At 42.1% G+C, this 22,434-nt stretch overlaps 1 protein-coding gene across 1 annotated transcript in view; it reads right to left on the bottom strand.

Annotated features, from left to right (window-relative positions):
- Positions 1-22,434, bottom strand: part of COL22A1 (collagen type XXII alpha 1 chain) — a 228,141-nt gene that overhangs the window by 106,154 nt on the left and 99,553 nt on the right. The window contains exons 11-12 of the mRNA XM_072034280.1: positions 17,294-17,347; positions 16,499-16,534 (exon numbers count right to left, since the gene is read on the bottom strand). Of these exons, the coding sequence (XP_071890381.1) occupies positions 16,499-16,534; positions 17,294-17,347 (90 nt within the window). The remainder of the gene's footprint in view (positions 1-16,498; positions 16,535-17,293; positions 17,348-22,434) is intronic.

Below are 22,434 nucleotides of genomic sequence, written 5' to 3'. Positions count from 1 at the left end.
GAAACATTTCACTGACAAACTCTCATTGCTGCATTTCAAAGTACAGGGACTTGAAATTTTCTGTGGCCAACGTACTGCCAGAGATATATCATTTATTTCCCCTTTTACCTGTTCACATTAAGCTAAAAGGTACACCTTAGAAGCCTTTCCATTTAGACCTTTATCAGTAGGTACTTCTCATAGTCAACAGCTAATGTCTTCAAAGACTCAGAGCATGTTTCAGCCAGAACTCAGTGAAGGAGCAGGATTATGCCCAGTATTACACAGATTTGTTCAAAATCCAGCAGCCTGCCTACGTCTGTTCATGCTTCAACTGATGGCACCCAGGATCCAGCATTGCTGGGTTTTACAAGAGACGTTGGTATGTGTCCCACAATGGATGGTTACCAGCATTTCTGCTACCTGAAACGGTGGACATCCATGCATGGGACATTAGGTAGTGGTTGGACGTGGTGCTTAGGGACACAGTTTAGTGGGTAGCATTGGTGGTAGGGGGATGGTTGGACCAGATTATCTTGGAGGGCTTTTCCAACCTTTATGATTCTATGATTAAAACTGCCAGACTGCTAGCAAGTGGCATGGCACAAAGCAGAGCTAAGCCACTGAGAGCTTTTTCCCTGTCTACTTCTGTAACACAGAAAGATCCCATTGAAATAACATTGAAGTGGTTAAGCCAAGCACATGAAAATTAGAAATGTATCCAGCAACTCTGGAATTTTCTAAGCCACCTGTAAACACGTATGGACTACCTACCGATGCAAGTAAGTTCAGGCCAAATCCTGCCATTCTCAGTTTTATTTGCTTTGTTTTTGTTTTTTTTTTCATGAACAGTCTAGTAGACTTGGATGGATCTATTCTAAGGGCAAGGTTCCAATCAATTTCAGACAAAAAGACAAAATATGGCCTTATTTATAAGCATAGTTTGCACTTATGAGTATATTTTGCACTTAAAGGATAATAAAAGACAGTATCTGAAAAGTATCTGTACTCTATATGCAAATTGAAGACATTAAATACTTTAATAATCACATTTCTTGCTAACTGAACCTTCATGCAGCACTCGGCCTAGGATTTCCAATGCAGCTTAGTGGTACAAATCAGATCTGCTGTATTTGAACGGCTCCCTGATGAGATAGAAAACCCATCAAATAGCAAATGTGATTTTAAAGGAAATTATTTGCTCTAAGAGGTCAATATAACTTGAAGAAACTGCTGTTCCATTGCAAAATGTGCAGCATAGGTAGAACAATGATTTGTATGTTTTCTTGGCAAATGAAAGGAATAGGGTTAAATAACTTATCTTTTTTTTTTCTTATTCTTCTTTATGAAGTAGCAACTTCCTAGCATAGCTGAACAAAGTAACCCTGATATCAGTCAATAAATTTCATACAGTGCTCAATGAGCCATTCATGTTGGACAGCACCTAAAAATGTTTCTCCTCCAACCTTCCACTCATAGAATCACAGAATCATTAAGGTTAGAAAAGACCTCCAAGATCATCTGGTCCAACCATTCCCCTACCACCAATGTCACCCACTAAACTATGTCCCTAAGCATTATGTCCAAACTTTACTTAAACACCCCCAGGGACGGTGACTCCACCACCTCCCTCGGGAACCCGTTCCAATGCCTGACTGCTCTTTCTGAGAAGAAATGTCTCCTAATGAAAAGCACCATCAACAGTGAACTCAGAACCAAGCTGTTCAGGGTTTTATACACTTCAGTTTCCAGCTGTTCAGGGTTTTATACACTTCAGTTTCCCCTTTTGATTTTCTACAGATCCCGAGAAGCTGCCTGCAAAGATGTGAAGTCCAGAACAACGTGTTGGCCTTCACAATGAAGGGACTGCATGGCCATTTTCAGGAAAGAACTGTAGACCCTCCCCTACCCAGTGATCATACATACCAGGAGCAGCTTTTCAGCCCACTGATCAGCCCCAGGGTCAACAAGGAGGGGAAAGAGGCTTCAGGGATTCACCATGCTCAAGGAGTACGTGAACCAGCAAAGCCCAGCTCTCCAAGGAGCTCCCTAAAGACATATTCTCCATCTGTATTTATTGCCACAGCCTCCCTCCTGCTGCATAAGCACTGTGTGGCACACCCCAGGTGCTCTAGCACAGAACTGACCCTTCACTAGAAATAAATTTAATCAGTTTGCAGTGGCAATCTTCAAGTACCCACCAGCCTTACCAGAAAACTGTGTAGAAGCAACCTAGATTCTCAAGACAAGTTTAACATCCACTGGGGAACCACCACTGAATGCCACTACCCAACAAAGTAGGTCTCCTACTTCTGCCACTTCATCTGACTCCCTTGTAGCCCTGGAAAACTGCTTTGTGTCCCACAGAAAAGCCTGTCAGGCAAAGGGTAGGTTCAGCAGCTCTTTGAACCTCAATAAAAGCTTGAGATTGTGTTGCCTATATCGAAACACGCACGTTCACAAAGTAAAGTGCATAACCTACAGGAATGATCAGCAGAAGAGAGCGGGAAGCAGAAAAGCACTGACATTGCTGTGCTTTCATACGGTGCCAAAGGAGCTGTGACAGGCAGGGATGGAAAGCAACCAAGAGCCTGCACCCTCAGTTCACTGCCAGCTGCCAAAACCCTCACTAAAGGACGCAGCTAACTGGAACAGAGTTCTGTTGCCAGGGCAATTTATTTCACTAAGCTTTTTTTTTTTTCCTTTTTCTTTTTTTTTCTTTTTTTTTTTTTTCCCTTTTTAGTACCCAATTCATGAAATGCATCACAATCACAGAACGATCACATTTTCTTTTCAAGTGGCCAACAGAATTATTTTTTAACCAGGTAAGATCCCAACTGTTGGGCTCACCGTGCTGCTAAGACCTCAGGAAGTGTTGGTGTACCCCAAAGATGTGTGTTCCCCCCTTGCCCTCACCCCAATTAGGTCAGCTGGGTTAGCAAAGGGCCAGTGCATCTCTCCTGGAAAGCACTAAGGCCAGGGAAAGTTGCAATTAGAGAATGACAATATTGATTGAAGGAGAAATCAAAGGGGCCTGAAATGATGTTTTTGAAGAGGAGTTCTTGCTGGGGAGGTTACAACTCCAGCAATGAGGCTCAAAAGGAAGGCAGTAGATTTTCCTGAGTACTTTTTAGTTTCTTTTTAAGTTCTTGAACATACTGTCTTTTCCTCATTCACTGAAAATCTAGCCACGTATGTTTAGCTTCTTCCTCTCTGCTGCACAGCCAGTGGCCTTTAATCAAACCTTCCCACCAAGGTTAGCAAGAGAATAAACATGTTGATTAGCTCATCGTTGGCAAAACCCTTGACAGAAGGGTCTACATCTGGCGAGCTGCCATCGGATCTCAAGTGGCCAGAGGACTTCTCGTGGGATATCACTGTGGTGTGCTCTCAGCCACGTGGAAGCAGCCACTGCTGAGCAAGAGAGGGCTGGTAGGTACTGCAAGCACTGAAGACATAGTGGTACAGACTGTTAGTATACAGAGGTAACGTACCTAGCGGGTAGCTACATATTTCTACAAATGCCACTTTTCATTTTTCAAGAGTCATTCTATGAGTATTTACTTGAAGTACAGCAAGGCCTCATTTCTTTCCTGCTTGGGTCACTCTGTCAGACACTGTATGAATAAATACTAAATGACAGTCACTACACTCAAGAGCCCAGTTCAAAATTGCAAGCGATATGTAAATGTAATAAAGAAATAGCAGAGACAGAGGGTACAGGCTAGTGAAATAGCTGCCAAGCAGACACGGCTCTGCAAGTGCACTGGGCTGAAGGATCTAGTTATCACGCTGCGAGAAATGGGTCAGCTTCAGCAGCTGGCATTAAGCCCTGGGGAAGAAAAGCTCATTGCATTTCTTGCACTAAGGCCAACCGTGGTTGTACACACTGAGAAGGATAAAAATAATTCTGTATATTCACAGGCTGGCTGTGTTCCCAGCTTCGACACAATGAGATTCTGGTGGTGACATGTAAACCGTACGTAACTCTTTATCCCATGCATTTCTGCTGCCACCCATCTACTTTACGGACAGCTGAACTTTTATAGGGAACTTTTTCTCCTTTCTAGAGAAACATCTGGACTAGGACAGGAAGATAACAAGGACCAGGACTCCAGGGAAGAAGCAGAAGAGACTACTATTAAGGAGAGGTACAGAGTACAGCTTCTAAGGCAGCTTCCCTTAGGCTTAGCCAACACCTCCTGGTTTTGATGGAGTACCTTCATACTTTGGGTGGGGTGGCTTGTTGTTTCCTTGGCCAATAGTTTTGTGCAAAAATGTTTGAGCATGTATGTATTTTTACCTGTGAAGAAGTGTATTAGTAAATATGCCAGTTTGGCTTAGGAATTTCCCAAAATACTGACTCTTACAAACTGAGGATGTAGCACCAAATAAATCACTCCGAGAACTCAATCTTTCTTTCCTTAATGAACTGATACAAATTCTGTGAGCAAATTAAGAGGTTTTCTAAGCCACACTAAAACAAGAAGGTTAGGCAGCATTCAGTAAGATAGAATTTTGAATTTGCTTGTATTTAATGAACGTGTTCAGTCTCACAGAAAAAAATACAGAGCAAGGCCTAAGCACTACTTTTGTCCTTCCTGGGTGTCTCAAAGCAAGGTTTTTATGAGCCATGTGTTTTTTCCAGACCCAATGGGCAAAAGGAAATGCCACATCCCAAAGAAATTGAGAGCCCAGGCAACTCTCAGCTGCTGCAGAGTATTGATGTGACTAAGAATAAAGATATCCCCATCAACTTCAGGTTACTACAGCAGCTGAAAATACAGATGAGCTGGGAAAGTATAAACATTTATAGATAGGTTCCTTTATTAGCTTGTGCATCAGCAGTTATCTCATTTTTAGATTTGAGTAAGGACATGTTCCTGGCATACCGGTGTCAAATGGATTTACCAAATCATGTCAGCTCTAGGCTAGAGACCCCTCCATGGTCAGGAAGGTCTTAAGGTCTCTTTTGAAATTATTATTTTAAAACCTATCATTACATGCTCACCATATGCACACATAACGCACACTCAGCTTAATTTGTTGCATATCATCCAAAGATTCCCCTCCCTTGGGTTAAACTGAGCCTTACTAGCCCATACAATCACTGAATGTTATGTATATGGGCTGTGACTAGATTATATCTACATCCCATGTAGATCCTCAGATGGCTGAATGGAGATAATTGTAAAATTACAAAGTAGATAATCTAATTGCTAGATAATATGCTTCCTCAAAGATGGAACTACTACTACACAGATTTTGCCATATCCAGCCTCAGAAAAGAGACCTAAAATGGAGGAAGAAGTTGTCCTCCTGTACATGGAAAGATACAGAGATACAATAATTCAGTATTACCTGATTCTAGAGATACATGGAAAGCACAGGAAGGAATAACCCATCAGTGCTGCTTTTTAAGCAATCTGCTCAAGTTTAACTGCTTTTCTTTCCTCCACTTGCAACTCCTTAAGCAGCTGCCAAGTTTACAAACATTTCTTCCAACTCGAGAGCAGCTGTGGCCTATAATCACATATTTTATTTCAAACTCTGGGTTGTGGCCTATGTTAATGGAAATGAGAGCAAACTAAACAAGAAAATAATGGGAAAAAAAAAAAAAAAAAAAAAAGACAGTCCAAAACACATAGTTAGATTCTTATTTTCCTGTCAAATTCAAGTAAATCACCGGACTTTTCCTTCACCTTCACAAAGCAGGCTACAGAAGATGTACCACACCAAGGTCAATTCTATACACCACCTTTATTCTCTCTTCCAAATTGGTCTACACCTAACACAAAAGCACCCCTTTTCTAATCCCAAAATGAAATAAAAATGTGTAACCCTGTCACAAAACATCAATAGAGGTGTCACTGGGGGACCTGCACAAATCTGCCAAGCAGGGCTCCATGAATCACGCACTCAGCATATTGACAGCTTTGCAAGGCGGGGGATCTATGTCCAAGGTGGGAGATGAAATAGCAAAAGCTGAATCAAAATAGAAGAAAATGGGCAAGATAAATGGAAACAGAAGCAAAACTGAGCTGCACAGTGTTACCATTTCATGATTAATACACCTCTCTCTCCTCTGTTAATTAACTTCACAGTATCCCTGTGAAATGAGAATTTACAGCAACTCCAATATTGCTTTCATTCCACGAGGGTGGTAAGTCAGAGGTGCAACTGGAAACACATGGAAGGCCCCAGAGTCTGTGACAAAGATAGAAACTCACTGCAGATTTCCTAGGTCCTAGGTCAGTGCCCGAACCATAAGTCAAATCTTTCTCCTGGCTATTTGACCTGCATTTAATCTGGCAACCTGATGTTCCCAAAAGATAAACCAGAAGACTGTGGGTAAGTGGCTGCTGCTGATCCAGCCCTAAACAGTTTTCAGGGTTTGATGAGAAAAGGGCAGAAGGAGATGTTGCAAATTGAGTATTTCTTTAGAAATATTGTCAGTTCTGGGCTTGGTGTTTTGTTTTGTTGTTGTTTAGTTTTGTTTCTTTTGTTTTGGAGTGATGAGGGAAATATAAAGTTTCATTAAAGGCCAGAGGTGATCTGCAGATCAACTGAGATGCAGGGCTGCAGTGGATGTGTCACCCAGCTCCATTTTCAAAAGCTGCTGACCAGACAGGCAGTGCAAATGACTGCCATTTTCTAAGGCACAGATGCAGGATTGTATTAGCTTAATGATGCTAAAACTCTATTAATATCTTGGAAAATTTGACAACAAAATTGGCATTATCTTCTGCTTCTGCAAGAAATAAGACATTCATTTCAACTAGGAGTTCACTTCAGTTCATTCTAAGAAGAGAAGAAAATCATCTTGCTTTGTCACAGTACTATATTCTGATTTTAAAAAAAGAAAAGCCATGTGGACAACATACACAGGAGTCAGTAGAAGTTGTAAGTGTTCTTAGTCTATCAGGAAGCCCAGCCCAGTATTCAGACAGCTTGTTAAATGATAGTTATGAACATATATATATATGTGTGTATATATATATAAATATACACCCATAAACTCGGTGCTGCAGGTGAGAAGATTCATCAGAACTTAGTGACTTGGTAACCGACCGTACCCTGATCAAGGTCACTGTAGAGTTCAGAATAGGATGGGAATCTCCTAAGACTTCAAAGCACTCATCATTACTGCTAATTAGCTTCATACTACCTGCAAGTCCACTGTGACACTCCTTCACTAACTACATAGGGGATTCCTGAAACAGTGGGATGGTCAGACACCTCTGACAACTGTTCAACTGTCAATTCAACAGTATGAAAACTGCCCCACGTATCAAGCAACTGCCCCACCTGTATCAAGACTGCCTTCAAGACTTACTTGCACTGAACATCTACCTCTGCAACAAAGCAAGGGAGATAACAGATAATGTACTAGCTGTTGCATTTGAAATTCCTCTGTTCAACAGCTATACGAGTTGTTTGATCAACTGACCAAATCCTCTCAAGTTCAGAAAAACAACTGAGAAAAAAAAAAATGGATTACAAGAGGTTGGATTACCAGCAGCAGCTGCTGGAAGGCAGCCTTCCTTGCAGATCTCAGAGGAAAACAATGCAAGCAAAGGCAAGAGACAACTCGGTTGATTCTGCTTGCATCTCCCTTGGTATTCTGCCTATGTACCAGTCCTTGCAAACAGCAAAAGACTGTCACAGTAAAGCAGGATTTAAATCCCCGTGCTAATCAGGATGCACATGTAGCACAGTCTGGTGGCCCCTGGAGCACCTAAGAAATCCAGTGTGAAAGAGAAAACAAAGATGACTTCATATTATTGAACAATATGTATCAAGATGAGGGATTGATTGACAGATCATTTGTATCCTGCCTTGATATGGTGAAAGCCAGGATCCTCTCTGCTTGTGAAAGATAGCCCAGGGATACAGATTTTCCTTGTATAACCAGACCAGATAATAAGATCTCATCTATTTTTCCAGTGACAAAATATATCTTGAACATAAAAAATCCTCTATACCTGATCATGGAAAGCCAATAAAACCAGATATGATGTGAGCAAGAGGTCCTTACTCATCCATCCCAAATTTCTACCGATGTGGAAGAACTGTTACCAAAATTAAATTCCCATTTATCTGTTTTTCATGGTTGGGACAAGAGGATGCATTTGTTGGACACTTTGAAATGTGAAAAACAGAACAGCTCTGCTCTAAAACCTTCCTTGTCTCAAAGTAAAAGCTGATGCTCCTTCCTGGTATACGCCAGAGCTTGGGACGAGGCAAAAAGCTTGCGAAGTGCTAGAGGGGAAGTGCTCACTGAAGTAGAAAAAATAACTCAGTCATATATCATGACACTTATTAATTTATGTTCTTACATCTACAGATAGCACACAGAAAATAGTTTGGAGTGTGTGGATGATTAGTCAGGTGCTGGGCTGATATGTATTTATATTGCTAGAAAAATCTTTTAATTCCTTTTGCTCTGCTCCTGGGAAGCCCCTGATGCTCCAGACCTCCACACACCCCTCAAAAGTGTCAGCAGCATTTTGTGCAACATCTGAGAAGATTTCTTCCCCTACCTGGACTATAAAGCGATGCTGCTCCCAGGTCTTCATTTCGAAGTGCAGTACAAAGGCTGTGATTATTCTTCTCATTTTACATATGGAGACACCAAGGCACAAGGGGAAAAGCTAAGGACAAGATCCCCTGTGGAGCCAATGCCAGAGCTGGGGACAAAACTGGATCTCCAGGCCACTTCAGCACCAAATGCATCTGATTCTCTTGAAATAATGACCACTAATGATCTTCTCATAGTTTTACAGGGAAATAAGCATTTGCCATGAAAAAAACATTTGCTATTGTGTGCGTGTTCATTGCCCAGAAAGGTCTGAGACAAAAATCATCATCTTTATGTCATATCCAGAGACAACAGGTCTTGTAGGCTTTGGAAAACTAGGTAGTGCTGAAGACAAAGGGTGAGAGACCCAAAAGGGTGAATTTCAGATGTCCAGGTTGGTACCAGGGTTCATACAGAACAGCATGAAACACAGGGGTGCTGTGATACCACCTGCCCCTCCACCTGCACTGTCACAGAGCCATGGTGCTCAGCCATGACCAAGGAAATTCAGCCAGGAAACTCCTTTGATCAGTAGAGCACACCACGGGAAGGGGGAAAACTGGGCTGCTTGGCTGCAACAGCAGAGCAGAGCTTGTGGCACTGCCCCTGCCCTAATATCAGAAACACTGAGAGGGAGGAAAAGTTGCGTGGCTATCATGGGCTGGCTGGAAGAGCAGATGTGAAAATGTGAGAGGGGCAGAGAGAACTTAAGATGGCTTTGACAGACAGCAGATAGCAACCTGCTTTGTGTAATGCTTCAGCTGTCTGTAATTCAATAGGCTACGAGACCTGTTTCACACTGCTAGCAAAGCTTTTCACTTTTGCACCTAACAGACAGCTAATCCATACCTATCAATTGCAATATCGCTCTCAGGAACATCTCAAATCTGAGCAAGAGTTATAAATGACAGAATCAAGGAAATCTGATTTTTTTTTTCTACCTCTCCCCTCCAGCTCTTCTAACAGAGGAAGCAAAAAGATGGCAAATCTTTCTCATTCACTTCCTTTCTACGCTGCCAATGGATCTTGGCAGAGAAAGCCTCTAAAGAAGTGCTGGGGATTTCACAAACTTCTGGTTGCCAGTAGATGTCATTATATACCAGCAGTGTGCCTGCCAGCCAGAGTCCAATGCTAAGAGAGAAAAAGAAAAAGAAAGAAAAAATAAAGTGATGTTTTCTAAGTTTATGTAAGTAAAAAACAAGTTACTAGTACCCTTGCACTGCTGAGAATTAAGCTGTCACGATGCACAATTAGTAAGTGATCTGGCTTTGAGCTGTTTATTACCATCTGCAGCTGTTATTCTGGGTCACAGAAAACCACAGAATTTCTCTAAAGCCCTCTAATTATTGTTAAGAAAAAAAATCCATCAAACCACAGTTACTTAGCTGTGCAGAATGTACTTTAACTACAGTTAAGAGGACTGAGAAATACTTGAGGTGCAGACCAAAATTGTCTGTGTGCACAAGAGGATTCAGACCGTACTCAGACCGCACCAAGGCAGACAGCGACATTACTACACCTTACTCTTTAATGGGAAGACTCAGAAAAAAAATGACAGCTACAAATTACTCCAGTGAGCTGCACAAAAGCCTTACGAATTAGTGGAGGTGCTATTATACAGATGTGGACCATTAGGAAAATATGTAAACACTGGATGGGGAGGTTAAGTGCTGGATGACCTTAACCAGATGAAGCCCGTAGCCAGGAATGGATTCTGAGGGATATAATTCCCAGAAGCAGAAAAAAATATATATATAAGGAAAAAAAATCTGCAGATATTGCACTTTCACTTTCCATTACCAGCTCAATTTGAGCTATGCTCACATTATTTTTCATTTGGCAATAAACTAACAAGATGTGAGTGCTAAGAACCATGCCCTGAGGAGGCAATGTTTCCACAGACCTTGTCTCCAAGGAACACCAATTACTGGGTGATTGGGGTTTTGTTTTGTTTTCCAATTTCAGACTCAATAGTATCTCTGAACTTGGAAATGTTTTACCTTCTTGTTACTGTCAAGATGTGCTGGCTGAAAGAGTGCTGCCTGCAGTCCTGGACCCTGGTGCCTCCCAGAGCCCTCAGTCTCCTCTCAGCCAGCCAGCCCCAGGTAAACCAAGCTATATTCAAGATATTTTGAACTTGATGACTATCCAAACACTACAGCAGCCCGAGCAAGGCCTAGAAACTTCTGCAGCATCTTGCCTGCAACAGGGCTCAAGGCTTCAGTGGCAAAAGGACACGCATCAGCTCCTGGAGTGATCATTAGTTTAGGTATATGGACTGATCCTTAATCCTTGCAAGCTTAGACTCCACATTGTATACATGTACATGCTCAGAGCACATGTTCTACTATGTTCTGGTTATTCTCCCTGCTTTGAAGTTGAGGCTCTCACATTTGGCACTTAGTAGAACTGCACTGCAGCAGCCTGGCCATGTACCTGGCTGCTCCTGGCCCTACCTTTCAGGCTCAGCTTCCTGACTTAGATTTTGATCTGCTTCATCACCAGGGATGAGCCTGGTGATCTAGACTCCTGGATGAACCTGAGTTCTATCAGTGACCCACTCTGCTCCATGGTGTGGGTGCTGTGAGGTCCCTATGCTGCCGGCCATGGCATCTCAGCTCCAGCCTGCATTTCTCTTGGGGTGCAACTGCCCCTTGCTGCACCCTGACACTCAGGAACCTGACAGTATAGCTCACAAGTCCAAAATTCCAGCAAGTGAATCACTCACAGCCCTTCTGATGCCCAAATGCGTCTCAAAAAAAAATCCAGGCAAAAGCTCTCCTTGCCCTCTGACCTGTGTAACGTTAGACTCCAGCTACACTCTTTGCAGGCAGACCTGCACCCATTTTACTTGAGTCCCATGTTGCTGCATGCCAGCCAGCCCCGACCAAGAGGCACTGTGGTCATTTGGTAAACCACACTGATAAAGAAGTTACGTGGCTTTTAGGTCAGACCTTTGTTATATCCAGCTGCCTCGGGGTGAAGACAGAGAGAGAAGGGTTGCATGTAGATAGACTGCATCTAGCAGGGTGGATTTCCACAGCTTTTCCAGAAGCTCTAAAAATGGCAATATCTCCAGTTTGGAAGACACATAAGGGAAAGGGAAGCAAGGCCTTTATTTGAAGGATATAGCAGGAAAGATATTCAAAGCCTGGAGGGAAAGAGAGTCTCCAGATTCATTTTACAGGAACAAAGACTAGCTGCTTTGCCCAAGGTCAGCAAATCTGTTGGAGCCAAGTTTAAAGCCCACTTCTCCTGCAGCATAGTCCAGAGCCTTAGCGATCTGCCTGCTTTTCTATGCTTGGTCTTGCAGTCACTGCATCTCTAATAAGCCAAGCCACTTCAGAGGTTTTATTCTCATTAGAAATCCTATAATAATCCGCCTGAATTTTTTATCAGGGCAAGTCATTACCATGAAAAAATTCCAACAACACAAAACCCCCCACACATTTTAGGAGAACATAGACTTAATCTTCTAAAGTTGTTTCTCATATTCATTGCTGCGTTTGTGATTATTAGCATGAAGGGAAACAGATAAGGCACAAAGGGAAAGCTCAGATACTCTTGGAAACATATTTTCAAGGGAACTCCCATAGAGCACTGTAATCTGTAATGAAACCTTCATCCACACCTCTGCAGGGGAAGGTGGGTGCTCCGGGTTAGAATTTTTTCCTCTACAGAGTGGCTTCCTATGGAAAAAATCACAGCAGCAATCACAAGACCCAACTTTTTCATCAAAATCCTCATTCATTTTTCTCCCTGACACCACACATTACTAACCAAGCTATTCTATACCTTGTTCTTCCACACACGAGGAGCCAGAGATTTTTCTTCAACAGCTCTAGGCAGCATTGTCACAAACCCTGAACAGGCTGGGGAAACTTCTGTCCCCTCCTGGGCAGTGAGGCTGTTTGGGAGGTTCACCAAGAGTTGAACAAAAACTGTAAGAACAGCCAGCCCATAGCCCATCTGCAGCAGTGGCCTCATAGGAGACTTCTCCAGCCTACTGTCCTGTGATTGCACATCACAATTTAAAGTGACTTGCAGACATCCTAAAGCAGAGATAATGTCTTTTGTACTGAATAGATCTTGACAGATGTCTCTCTTCAAAGAATTTGTATTAACTTTATTTTTTTAAACACACACATTTCATCCTCCAGAGCAAACTGCAAGGAGAATCTCCAATGCATACTGTATGAAAAGCCACTTCATTTCGTTCCTTTGAAACTTGCCATCAGCTCGTTTCTTTTGCTTCCCCTTAGCTTTTGCAATAAAAGAAGCAATGAAAAGATGAATTCCTACTGATGTGTCCGTACCACTCAGAGTACGACAGATTTTCACATACAAAGCCATCACTTCCCCTTTTCACCCACAGACTCTTCTCAGCACCATTGGTTTTTGGGAGGCAAGGGTGGCTCAGCAGTGCTGGAAAATACTCTGCACCTTGCAAGACAAGGGTGTAGATTTTGAAAGCCTCTAAATTAAACTTTGTACAGGAGCATTAAAAGGGCAGAGTGGCTTGTGACGTGGATGGATGTGCCCCAGGAATGCAGACCACAAACTGTACAGAACCTCCCTTGTCAAATGTGATTTACCTGACTTTGATCAAGTCACTGAAACTCCGTCTTGTTTGAAACATCCTTAAAAAATGCTCTACAGCTGTTCTTTTTGCCCTCATTCCTCTCCTGCTCCCATTCCTTTTGGAGGAACAGAGGTCTGAAGATATGCTTTATAAGCTTTGGAGGACCAGGCCATCTTGTCTAGCAAATGCCTGCTTGAATAACCTACAGAAGAAAGCCAAAACAGTGCCTTTCATGGTGATCATGTTACAGATTTGGATATTTTACCATATAAAATCAGCCTATTGGTAACATGAATGTGTGAAAAACAAGTGAATAAAGATACAGCACAAATTTAAGAACAGAAATATAACAGACTACATGTTAATTCCACAGGGATTAAACACTTCAAGGGCTGAAAGATGATGGCCAACAGCAGAAAATCAAGATCCAACACAGAGCAGTGGCAACAGAACCACACCTGAATAAGAAAATCCACCCAGGAGCAGTTTGCATGATCACCTGGAGATGCATTACGTTATTTTCTGGTTTGGTATCTGTGTACAATTCCTTGGTCTGTACTTGCATGTTTCTGCACTTAGAGATCATCCTCCATCAAGCTGAGTTATTTAGGGCTGGCAGGACATGCTGGGCTGTCACTTGCTCCATCACAGCAAATTTCTTGGTTTACAAAGTCACACAAGACCTCATGTTGACATGAATTAGGTTTTTAGCCACAGCTGCTATTATCTTTTGGTTTACCACTAATGATGTGCTTGGCATGTTATGTGTTCTAATGCAAGCACCACTCTGGCTTTAACTTAGAGATATAACTGAGGTAATGGCCTGGGGAAGCAAGGCCAGCGCCACTGTTGTCCTCCTGGAAAAGCACTGGATTTGTCCTCTAACAAATGCCTCAGACCTCACGTAGTTGCCCTACACACAATACTTGGCAAAAACACGATCTGGCAGGTGTTTGGCACTAGCACAGCTGGAAAGCAATACTATAGTAAGGGGATTGATTTAATCTCATCATCTCAGTCTTTTCAAAGGTGTGATAACCTTCCTCTCTCAACACTTAAGATGGGAGCCTTGTTCCTACAAGAGAGTCCACAGCACACACATAGCAAAGATTGCACGGACTGCAGCTGTTTGAAGTCAAATATCTCTGATCTAGTTTCCTAGCCCTGGCCCATACCCATAAAATCAAGGAAACATAAAGCTGTCACAGCCAGAGTGAAAAAACAAGAATTCATGCTCACGCAGCCATTACAGCACAGCAGGCAAACAAAAAGGAGCCACATGAATCCTCTCCTTCCAGGTGTGTCACGTTCTCCTGTCTGGAAAAGGTCTCATTTCCTAGGCTGTGCTCCTCCTTTTTCAGGAGGGTAGATGGCAATCAGCATCACAGATACATGCAGCCCATCACCCCGTAGTTCTGGCCCCTTCCCTCTCTAAGAGGCTTCTTCTGACACCAAGACACAGACATGTCCTCCAGCCATACATCCACTGCACACAAACATGCAGGGGTGACCTCCCTGCCCTACCTACCACTTTCTGCTACTGAATGCTCACCTTTACACCTAAAGGCTGTCTTTAAGATGATTTTTTTATGTTCAGGAAAAAATACACACGGACACAAACCCCATCATGTTCCCTTTAATCAAGCTAGCGAGTCACAGCAGATCAATTTTTGCTTTCCATCAGCAACAGCAATGACTCTCAGGCACTGGTGGACACGGGAGGCACACACACTGGCTCCCAAATGCACATCCTCTGCAGAGGAGCACATGCTGCCTTGGCTGGTAGGTGCTCCAAATCAACAAAATAAGCTGGCCATCAGCTCTGGGATCTCTGTGCCTTTACAGTCATTTGGGGCAGTCTGAGTTGTTTGGCTATCCCAATCGGAGCAACTCTGGGCAAACCTATTGTGTCTGGGGGGATCTTCTTATTTTTCCCCCCTCTGATCCAGATTTGCAGACCTATTTTTCCAGGCATGAAAATACTATAGATGGAGTGATGTTTTCCACCACTTTTTGCAGAGATCAGAACATAAGAAAACAAGAACTTGCTTCAACTGCAGCACAACTTACATCGTAAACATCATGTTTCCCACCAGACTGCTGACTCTCACCACCTGCCAAGCACGAGCTGGTTTCCAAAGGCTGAATTCTGAGTCTCAGAGGCTAAATAGTGGCTGTCAGTGGGAGGACTGCAGGAAGATGGATGCAGAAATGTGCGCTTTACAGCCCCCATGTCTCTAGCCCAGCTCAATAATATTTCCTGCCATGAGCAACCCTCATTTAGATTGTAATTTCACATGACACATTACCACCATATACAATCAATATATCATAATCACAGAAAGAACAAATGAGGAGATGGAATGGCCATAAATGCCATGTTCTTGCCACTGCAGCAATCTTCCTTTCAGATCACAATCCAATTTTAAATTCCCTGAGCAATCGGGTAGCCACAGAATCCCTGGAAAACAGGTCCACAGACTCTTAAACCCATTTGCAGTATGAAGCATGACAGTTTCCTTATTTCATCCCATTCATCTCTTAGACCCTCCTGTTGATCTTTTCTCATTGTACCCTACACCATGAAATTTCATTTTGGAAAAAAGGAAAACACACACAGCCAGGTGCAATATGGAGTTGTGGGGGGAAACAGCTACTTGCCCTTTTCATTCTAGGTGTGTAGCCTCATTTTTGGGGGGAGTGGGAAGTTCCCAACCAGAATTGTCTGGAAATCCATGTCTCTTTTGATGCACATTAATCCAGTTATGCTTTATTTCTCACTGTTGATCACAGTTGAACATATTTTTCAAGACAGATGATCCAGCAATTTTCAGTGGTGTTACTTTCTATCTTTAATTTTAAAACTCTGTCTTATTTCTCTATCTTAACTGATATATTCAATATGAAAATACTCTGGCTTTTGTCCCTCAGGTTATTAATGAAAATATCCAATGGAAAAAAAGAATTATAGTAGTCTCCTCATGACCCAAATTTAATCCTGTTGAAAATTCAATAAACTTGAACTTATACATTCCGTTTGTTTTTCATCCTTCCAGCCAGTTACTTTACTGCATTATCCTCCATGAACTCACTGCTGCTTACATAAAACAAAGATTATGATTTCAATTTAATAGCATTTTACATGTCCAGTGCACAAAGGAAACTCAAAGAATATGAAGGGGAAAAGCAATGAACACTTGAAAGCTTTTCTATAGCAGGAAGCTTAACTCAATATAAAACTTCCCCACAAAGATCCAATTGTATCACATCTATTGCATTCTGTGCCCTCCAAAAGTTACCTCCAAGCTAAGCAAGCGTCTCTCATTTAATTAGTTCAAGAAAGGATTAGATCTTACCTTTTCTCCTTTTTCTCCTCTGCCATAGACTCTGCCCTAGAAATGCAAAAAGAAGGTACATTTAATAGCAAGGGTGTCAAACTATACTGTAAATACATATTTCATCTTTTCCTTGATATCTATGTGTGTTTGTGCATAAATATCACTAATACATATATACACACAATCACAGGATGGTTAATGTATGTAAAGTTACTTTTGGGGGCAAAATTCCTTAATAATACTTCAGTTACAAATTAAAATAGATAGCCCATCCCCAATTCTCCTACTCTAGCACCAGAAAACACATCTTGTTTTTCACTGATACCGGAGTCTGATATTACATTTTCAAAATCAAAGATGCCAGCAACTCTAATTAGACTGAGGGTTAAAGACTTCCTTGCTTAAAAACTCAGTCTGGCATTTGCATTAATTGCAGCTGGGGAAAGCAGGATCTTGGTTATCTGAATGTAAAGAAGTTGGGAGAGATTTGCATCTTCTTTGTGTGTAGTTGCCTCTTACTGTCCTCTGCTGGACGTGCAGCTGTGCTAAAACCAAGTACATCCAAGACACATATTTTAACTAAAATGCCAATACTAAGTTAATTATCAACTAAACTCAGGGATGAACCCATCCATTCCCCCCTGAAAGGCCAATGGATGCTAGAAAGACCAGTTTCTCCCTGGTATAAAGGCCCAGCAAGAGAAATATTAAACAGAGTACACTGACACTGTGAGCAAATGTTCCACGTAGAGGAGAGAAAAACTACGTGTATTTCCACCTCGTTATCTAAAAATCATTCTGTTTCTTACTTACTGACTCTCCTTTTTCTCCTCTGAGTCCAGGAAGCCCTTGACTGCCGCTTTCTCCCTTCAAAAAGAAGAAAGGTTGTTGATACCACAGAGATAACCACAGGCCCAGAAATAATGGACAAAAATTTCCAGTTATCCTCCCCATTGTCCTCACTTGTGAGCTGCATGATGTTGGTGTTTGCATTTCACAGTTAGGTTTTGGCTGCCTTGTGGTTTTATTTGGTTGTTCATTATTTTTTACTTGCTTTTTGGAGAGCAGTGCAATGAGGGCTTGGCTGAGACTGTGGATACTTCTGTTCCCACTAGTCTCTACTGGGATTTCAGCTCCTGCTGAAAGTCCAGAAGGACGGGGTGGACTTCATTACATTTATACAGACTTGAATGCCCAAGCTCTCAGATTGATTTTGCACTCTATTTTTCATATGAAAATACTGCTGGAACCCTTCAGGGTGCACTGGCTAGGCATAGAGCTCTCTATTGTGACGTACTTCAAAAGTCATTATTTTCTCTTAAACCAGGAAGAACTTAGAAAGTTGGTTTGCATAACACCTAGAGGGTGCACACCTAAGATGTGGAAAAAATAAACCTGTAAATATTGTCAGGACTTTAGAGTTATATTTATACTTCCAATTTTGAAAAAACATTGTTTTCATTCACATCAGGTTTTCATGATCAGCCAACTCCTCCATTCCCTAGTAGAAAGGTACAACACACACAGTCACTCTTACTGCTTCCACAAATGGAAGTGAAAGAAAGGTAAGATGTAAAAAGGTAGTTGAAAACATTAAAAAAAAATACAAATTATGATTGGTAGGGAAGCAAAAACTGGAAAAACAAGTATATAGGGAGGAACAGTGATCAAATAAAACCCAGACAAAACTTTCTCTTCACTTGTTTTCTAGGAATCATAGAATAGTTTGGGTTGGAAGGGACTTTGAAGACCATTGGTTTATAACTCCTCTGCCATGGGCAGGGACACCTCCCACCAGCCCAGGTTGCCCAAAGCCCCATCCAGCCTGGCCTTGAACGCCTCCAGGGATGGGGCATCCACAGATTCTCTGGGCCAGTGCCTCAGCACCCTCTGAGGAAAGAATTTATTCCTTATATCTAATCATAATCTTCTATTTCTTAGTTTAAAGACACTCCCCCTTGTCCTATCTGCACCCCCTGACAAAGAGTCCCTCTGCAGCTCTTCTGTAGCCCCCTTTAGGCACTTGCAGGCCGCTGGAAGGTGTCTCTGGAGCCTTCTCTTCTCCAGGCTGAACAACCCCAACCTCCTTAGCCTATCTTCATTGAAGAGGTGCTCCAACCCCTTGATCATCTTTGTGGCCCTCCTCTGGACTTGTTCTAGTACTTCCATGTCCTTCTTGTGCTGGGGGCCCCGGAGAAAAAGGATAGTTTTCACCCAGGAAAGAGAAAATATTTTCCAGGCTAAGAGGTGAAATAAACAGAGAGCCAAGGAAGACATACCATTTGATAAACATCTATCAAATATAGAACTAAAGATGATAAAATCTGCAAGTGCAGAAAAAAATATCTGGAAATCATAGTCATGTACTCCAGAGTTTTAAGACTGGAAGAGGGACCAGCTGAGCATACGTACATTACTTAGACCTGTTTAAAGCTATTTTTAGTGTTGCCAGTCACTCCTTTGAGTCCTCCTGCACCAGAAGGTGATGGAAAGCAGAAGGCTCTGCCTATGCACTTCTAGTTACCTCCTGCCTGGTTCTCACCCAGAGCACATACACCAGCAACACTGCTGAGCCTTCCATCCATCATGCTGAAACACAGTGACACTGTTCCTTGCACATGCCTCCACTGTTTGTACCTGTGATTGACTTTTGATTGTAGGCAGTTTAGGTAGTCTGGTGTAGACACGGTATCAGGCTGAAAATATCTCAGACCTGGAATGGGAATTTTCAACTGCCACAATGGCAGTAAATCCGGTGACCCCTGTACTCCCCAGTCATTCCATGTGAACTGCATAGGATTTATTTTTTTATCTCAATTCATTTTGTCCTGATCTCTGTCCAAAAAGTGTGTTTAGCTGCACCAGACACTGAAATATTTGTCAAAATCATGCTTTCTTTTCCCCTGATGCAGATAGACTTTTGAAAACATCCATATCAATTTTGCCAAAAGGAAAAAACTTCACAGAGCAAGTAGCACACATGCAAAAAAAAAAAAAACAACATTGTAGTCAAAGGCAGGTAAGCAACACCATTTCTGCGAAGTGGATGGAAACAGATCCCACAGATAAAAGATTTTCCTTAAACTTGGAGCACAGATTGATAGCAGTCCTAGAAGAGAGCAGAAGCCCACTGACCATCAGCCCAGTACCCCAGCCAGCCTGGCTGCCTCCAAAAAACACAGCATGGATGGCAAGTACAAAAGGAAAATAAATTCCATTGGGCTGTTAGAATCTAAAACTTGTCAATAAGACCCAAGTTCAAGCCAATTCTTCCAAGGCTATTTCCTATCTTGCTCTTCCCCAACACCATCCTTTACTGTATCTCCTTCCAAAACATGTACAGTGCGTCTCCATACAGAAACTGAAGTTTGGCAGCATAGATGACTGAAGCAAAAATGTTCGTCTCTAAGATATTTTTTTTCTACTTTTTCTAGTAACTGCAAGCTCCTGTTTTGCCATGGGTTTTGAAAGTCAAATTAAAGAAGGACAGAAACTCATTATCTTCCCATGCAGGGTATATGCTTAGAGTATTACTCCAGTCAGATAGCACCATAGGAAAAGCTTGTCTAAACAACCCTTACTAAAAGAAGAAATATACTTTGGGACCTCAGGATAATGGAGCCTGAACACTAATCTCTTTGCCTTCAACCCCGATAGATGACTGTCACAATCACAATCACAAACAGACCCTCAAACTGACTGAAAAGAAAAAGAAAAAAAAAAAAAAAAGGGAAAAAAAAAAGTAGCCATTATTTCTACTTTGGACAAGGAGTGAATAAGCCACCAGCTACTGCTCTAATCCGGGGAAAAAACAAACAAAGAAATCCAAGACAAAACAACAATAACAACTATCTTACTCTAGAGAAGTAGTGTTACAGTCTTCTTCCTTTTATCAGCCTCTCCAAAGATTCCCCCTTTTGGGGGCAAGGGGTTTATTTTGGTTTCTGCCATTGATCTCCACTGCTATTAGTACCCCCTAGTGGGACTCATTTCTCAGGTGACTCACACCACCTGCACATAGTTTTTTTTGAAGCAGCTACATCAGCTGCTTTCCTGGGTACTTATATAGCCATAAGGTCCCTTGTGGGGTAGTTCTCAGTACCAGCCTGTAAAAGACTTCTGGATAATGCCCAAGTGCCTACAGTCCACTTAAGTATCCCTAGGGCTCTGGTTATTTAGGATTAGATTTCAGCCTTGCAACTCACCCCCAATAAAGAGATGTTCAATTATGTTGATGTCTATAGAGAAAATCATGACTTCTGACTCAGAGTCCTGACATCACTGTTTCTACCTTTTTCTGATAATTCCTTTCCTTCTTAATTAGTTTACTCCCACCTCTCCATTTAGTCAATTAATGCTTAGTCTTTTCTTAGGCTGTACTTGCTTGCTAATGTGTTTTAATCAAACCTAAGAGTATGGTGGATATGGATTTATTTTTTTTTTTTTGTAGCATTTCTTGAAGCCACAGCTCTAGGATTTATGTAACAAATAATAGAAATATTCAATATTCATTCCCTTAAAAAAGCTTTAGAGCCATCCTCATTACACAGCAACGCAACTTTAAAACCTTGCCCCTTAGAAACAAGGAGACGAGTTGAACCATATTTTGGACACCTCTACACCATAATGCAGAAGCCAGTCATTTCTGTGGGGCCTTGGCCCACCTCATGGTAATACTGGGGAGCTGCAAATAGCACCTCCTTTCTTCCCTATTGCCAGCATTTCAGTTTGGGTGGCTCAGTAATATACAAATAGGAAGGAAGGGAGAGAAATTTGTCTCTGCACAGAGAGCAGGGATTGGGACAAAGCTGATCTCCAGCAAGCTGGTCTTTGGCTGGCCTGTGCAAGGACTGTTGTCAAGGGCTTTATATATTATTTAATCTTTGCTGGTCAGGAATCAAATCTATGGCTTGCCTTCTTTAGCAGATAAAGAAGCTAAGCTGTCTGCCTCAAATCATCAGTTGTTTGTACCAGACTGCTGTCAGAGCCATCTAAGTGGCATCATCCCCGACTCTCAGCGCCTGTGACATGGCCCTACCTTAGTAGCATGCAAGTCATGGAACACTACATCCAACAAAAAGCCATACACATCTCCAGAGCCATCGAGTCACCCACCTGCAGGGGTGGGACAGCCATTTGGGGATCTGTTAAAAAAAGCCTCCTGCTGTGGTGCTTGGACATAGCCTGTTATGTAAACAACTAATACCTCCTACGCTGTGCCGTGCTGCACACTACAGACATCCTCGCCAGTGCGCAGACCTTGTCAAAGCACTGAAAGACAACGGGATGCTGCTGCAGGGCACTTTTATTATAACCCTCGTCGCCCTTCTGCAGCCTCCTCACAGGAGTCATGGCTCTGCCATTCTTCAAAACAGCCCCTTATTATTTAGGCTGTCACAGATTAAAATAGTAAGTTGCTATTTATATTCCCATAAGGAAATATTTTCTGCAGTTTCAGTCAGGCACATCTGAACACTAATGCACCCGTGCTCTTTATTGCCAGCAGAAAACATACCCCCAAACACAGATCCTCATCACTCAAGGTTTCTCTCTGCAGGCAGAAGAGCAAAGTTTGCCTCCCCCAAAAAAAAAAAAACTTACAAAAACCAAAACAAAACAACAAAAAACACCGACACCACCACAACAAAATCAGTGCTGAGGATATCTGACCTTCCAAAACCCTGAGATTTTTCCTCTCCTCTCCCCTCTCACAGTGTTTCAGGACAACCAAATACCTTTTGCTGGGCTGCAGTGAGTTTATTCACCAGTTTCAAATTCAGTTACTGAATTTGCAAAAGTGATTCACATGGAAACATTTTTGAATACATATTCTTCCCCAAAGGCTTTTTAATCACACAGATGGTGAAACTGGGAACCACCAACACCACCAACTTTCACCTCTAAAGCAACATGAACCCTTGTTTTCTTCCAGTACAAGTGCTCTCCTCTAAGTC

This window comes from Anas platyrhynchos, chromosome 2 (genome assembly GCF_047663525.1).
Source record: "Anas platyrhynchos isolate ZD024472 breed Pekin duck chromosome 2, IASCAAS_PekinDuck_T2T, whole genome shotgun sequence".
Classification (NCBI taxonomy): Eukaryota; Metazoa; Chordata; class Aves; order Anseriformes; family Anatidae; genus Anas; species Anas platyrhynchos.
Note: the sequence above shows the minus strand (reverse complement) of the source record. Positions and strands in the feature narration are given on the sequence as shown.